The 4,097-nt window shown below is 42.5% G+C and overlaps 1 protein-coding gene across 1 annotated transcript; it reads right to left on the reverse strand.

Moving 5' to 3' along the window:
• Positions 1–334: 334 nt before the first annotated feature.
• Positions 335–3,697, reverse strand: LOC127256089 (uncharacterized). Its single transcript, XM_051281921.1, has one exon. It carries the CDS (start codon positions 3,695–3,697, stop codon positions 335–337), a length of 3,363 nt encoding a protein of 1,120 aa, XP_051137878.1.
• Between the last annotated feature and the right edge of the window lie 400 nt (positions 3,698–4,097).

A 4,097-nucleotide genomic window follows, 5' to 3' on the forward strand; every position in this document is an offset into this window, starting at 1 on the left:
GGATATTAGCAAAGAAGAGTTGTATAATCTTAATGTTTAAGATCAATTTGTACTCTTCATTTTGATTGCCAATCAATAAATTTAAATTCTCTCTTCTTTTTTTTTTATATATATATATTTTTTTTGAGCATTTTTTTTTTTTTACCCAAATCCTTTATCACTTATTTATTTATTTCTTTATTTATTTGACTGAACTTGAAGGTATATCTCAAGCTGCCTACGTACCCGGTAAAGGGATCAAGTCATAACGTAGTTCAAAGCAACTTGAATTTGCTTTTATTGTTATTTTGCAGTTTATCCTCATGCTAAGGAGTCTTGATTTGATTTGAAGGTCTCACGCATAATATCTTTTGAGGAACCTCCCGTTGATTGGCCCTATCCGGAATCCGTCTTGAGATGTCAACTTGTATGCACCATTCGTGTAAACCTGAGTGACGACGTAGGGTCCATCCCACTTGGATAAAAATTTATTTCCCGAACGAAAGTTGATCACAATGGGCCTTCTCACAGCAAGAACCAAGTCCCCGATTTGAAAGGATCGTGATTTGACTTTTTTATTGTAAGTTCGAGACAATCGTGCTTGATAACACTCCAGTCTTTGTTGAGCTTGTAGTCTTTTCTCGTCGAGAGCCTCTAGCTCTTCGAGTCTTAATCTGACATTTTCTTCGGTCGTCAATTCTTCCTGGAGAGCGATCCTTAGTGAAGGAATTTGTCTTTCCAATGGGAGGACAGCTTCGACCCCATATACAAGTGAGTATGGTGTCGCTTGTGTTGGAGTGCGGAATGTAGTACGATAGGCCCACAAAGCTTCACCAATGCGGTCATGCCAATCTCTTTTTGATTTGGAGACAACCTTTTTCAGCAAGTTACAAAGTGTTTTATTGAATGCCTCTGCGAGTCCATTTGCCGGTGCATAATACATTGAGGACTTCTTTTGTTGAAAGCCAAACTTTTCACAAAGCTTGTCGATGTGAGTATTGGCAAAAGATCTTCCATTATCAGTGATGATACACCGAGGAACTCCATAACGGTAAATGATGTTGACTCGTATGAAGTCAGCTACCGTCTCCTTTTTGACTTCTTTCAAAGGAACTGCTTCTGCCCATTTGGAGAAGTAGTCTGTTGCGGCCAAGATATAGAGATGTCCAGCGGACGACTTTGTGAGTGGTCCTACAACGTCCATGCCCCAGGTATCGAATGGCCACGAAGCAATAGTTGGGTGCAATGGTTCCGGTGGTTGATTGATAAAGTTAGCATGGAATTGACACGGTTGGCAGCTCCGTGCGAATTCTATACAGTCTTTAACCATGGTTGGCCAATAATACCCCATCCTCTTTATTCGGAAGTGTAACTTTGGGCCAGCTTGATGAGCTCCACAGATTCCGGCATGAGTTTCCTCCATAGCTTGTTTGGCTTGATGATTGCCGAGGCATCGAAGGAACATGTTCTCGAACGACCGACGATAGAGTATGCCGTTGAAGTAGGCGTAGCGTGCAGCTCTTCTTCGGATATCTGCTCGTCTGCGCGGGTCACTCGGGAGCTTGTCATATTTTAAGAAATCTAACATTGGTTGCCGCCAATCTTCTTCTTCTTCTTCAATTTCAAACACCTCGATGAGGTGATTTACTTCTTTTTCAACACATTCTTCTTCTTCATACTTGCAGGAATCCACCCAAACTTTGCGTATCGGAATATACACCTGTTGATCCGGGATGGATAGAGTCGATGCCAATTTAGCCAGAGCGTCAGCTTGCCCATTCTCTTTCCTTGGGACATATTCAATAGAGACATCCCCGAGTAACTCAATGAGTGCCTTAGCATACTTTAAGTAAGGCATTAGTTCTGGTTTCTTCACTTCAAACTCTCCAGTGATTTGATTTACAACCAGCTTGGAATCCCCGTATACTTGAAGTTGGCGTTGCTTGATATCTACCGCCATTTTTAGGCCGAGGATGAGTGCTTGATACTCAGCCACATTATTTGAACACTTTTCTTTTAAGGCAAAAGAGTATGGAAGGACTTCTCCTTGTGATGTGACAAATATTACTCCGGCTCCAGCTCCATTTTTGTGTGATGAGCCGTCAAAATACATTTTCCATGGTGGGGTGATTTCGAGAAAAAGCGCGTCTTCATCAGGGAAGTCGTCAGACAACTCCCACTCAGCGGGGATGGGATGATCAGCAAGGAAGTCAGCCAATATTTGTCCTTTTACAGCTTTCTGTGGTACATATATGATTTCGAATTGTTGCAGCTGCAGGTACCACCTCGCGAGTCGATCAGAAAGGACAGGCTTTGACATGACATATTTCAAGGGATTTGCTTTGGACACCAACCGGATAGTGTGCGCTTGGAAGTAATGCTTCAACTTTTTTATGGCGAAGATGAGCGCCAAGCATATCTTTTCCACCGGTGAATAGTTTAGTTCATTTGGTGTCATCATTCTGCTGAGGTAGTAAAGGGCATTTTCTTTCCTTTTATTGGCTTCCTGTGCTAACAAGGCTCCAACTGAACGCTCTTGTGCAGCGATGTAAAGCGTCAACGGATGTTCAGGAATTGGGGCTGTCAGCACTGGTGGCTTTGTCAAGTAGTCTTTGATACTTTGGAATGCCTTCTTGCATGCTTCATCCCAATGGAAAGGCACTCCCTTCTTCATGATTCGGCTGAAAGGTTGACATCGTCCAGCGAGGTTAGAGATAAATCTTCTTATATATGCTAATTTTCCTTGTAAGCTTTTTAGCTCGTGGATGTTACGAGGCTCAGGCATTTTTGTGATGGCATCTATCTTTGCCTGTTCAATCTCAATTCCACGACTATGGACAATGAATCCGAGGAATTTTCCGGAGGTGACTCCAAAAGCGCACTTGAGAGGATTCATTTTTAATTGGTAGCGCCTCAACCTTTCAAAAACCTTTCTTAAGTCTTGCAGGTGATCTTCTTTTCTCTTGGATTTGACAACCAAGTCGTCAACATAGCACTCTACATTTTTGTGTAGCATGTCATCAAAGATCTTTTGCATTGCTCTTTGGTAGGTTGCCCCAGCATTTTTCAATCCGAAAGGCATAACTTTGTAACAGTAGATACCTTTCGGTGTACGAAAGGCGGTTAACTCTTCGTCTTCAGGTGCCATACGAATTTGGTTATATCCAGATGATCCATCCATAAAAGAAAGCGCTTCATGTCCTGTCGTTGCATCAATCATCAATTCAGTTATGGGTAAAGGAAAATCATCTTTTGGGCATGCTTCGTTTAAATCTCGGAAATCCACACAAACTCGGATTTGTCCATTCTTTTTCTTTACAGGCACGATGTTGGAAATCCATTGGGGGTATTTGACTTCCCGGATGAACCCCACTTCAATGAGTTTGTTGACTTCATTTTCAATTTGAGGGATGAGTTCAGGACGGAATCTTCGTTGCGCTTGCTTCACAGAGCGAGCTCCTTTCTTCACACCTAGATGGTGGACCGCAACTTTCGGGTCTAAGCCGGGCATTTCTTTATATGACCAAGCGAAGACATCTTGGAATTCGTTGAGAAGTCGGATGTAGGCATTCATATCATCCTCACCCAGCTCTTTGTTGACATAGACAGGTCTTAGGTGATCTTCATTTCCCAAGTTGACTTCTTCTAACTCGTCCACTGCAGCTTTGATCCCTTCTTCAAGCGCGGCGGGTGCATTTCCTGCATCTTCTTCAATCATTGTTTCTTCTCCCCCTTCAGTGATGTAGCAGGATGATGCAACACTTTCTTCATTATCTTCTTTGGGTTTGGTGAAGACAACGGTTTGCTATTTAGCCTTTAAAACTTTACCGCAATGTATCGTCATTTTTGTTTGACGCGTCATGCGGGATGGAAAGCGGCTCTTGATTTCTTCATCCATCTCCACATATTTTGTTGATGTGGAATTCGTCTTGTTTTTCTCTTTATTGATCTTTGGTCCTAACCTTGTGAAGACAGAAGGTTTTAGCCTCTCGAAAACCGATACTCTTGCATTCTTCCCCTTTTGAGGTGAATTGGAAGACAATGTCTCGCTTTCGGTGATATGATGATTTGCAGCCCTTTTGATAGCGATGCGTACGGGAGCTTGTGGCATGTACCCA

Source organism: Andrographis paniculata, unplaced genomic scaffold (assembly GCF_009805555.1).
Source record: "Andrographis paniculata isolate CXL003 unplaced genomic scaffold, ASM980555v1 Contig55END, whole genome shotgun sequence".
NCBI lineage: Eukaryota > Viridiplantae > Streptophyta > Magnoliopsida > Lamiales > Acanthaceae > Andrographis > Andrographis paniculata.

Coding starts and splice junctions, on each gene's coding strand:
- LOC127256089 (XM_051281921.1), bottom strand. CDS start 3,697: ATGATTGAAGAAGATGCAGGAAATGCACCCGCCGCGCTTGAAGAAGGG.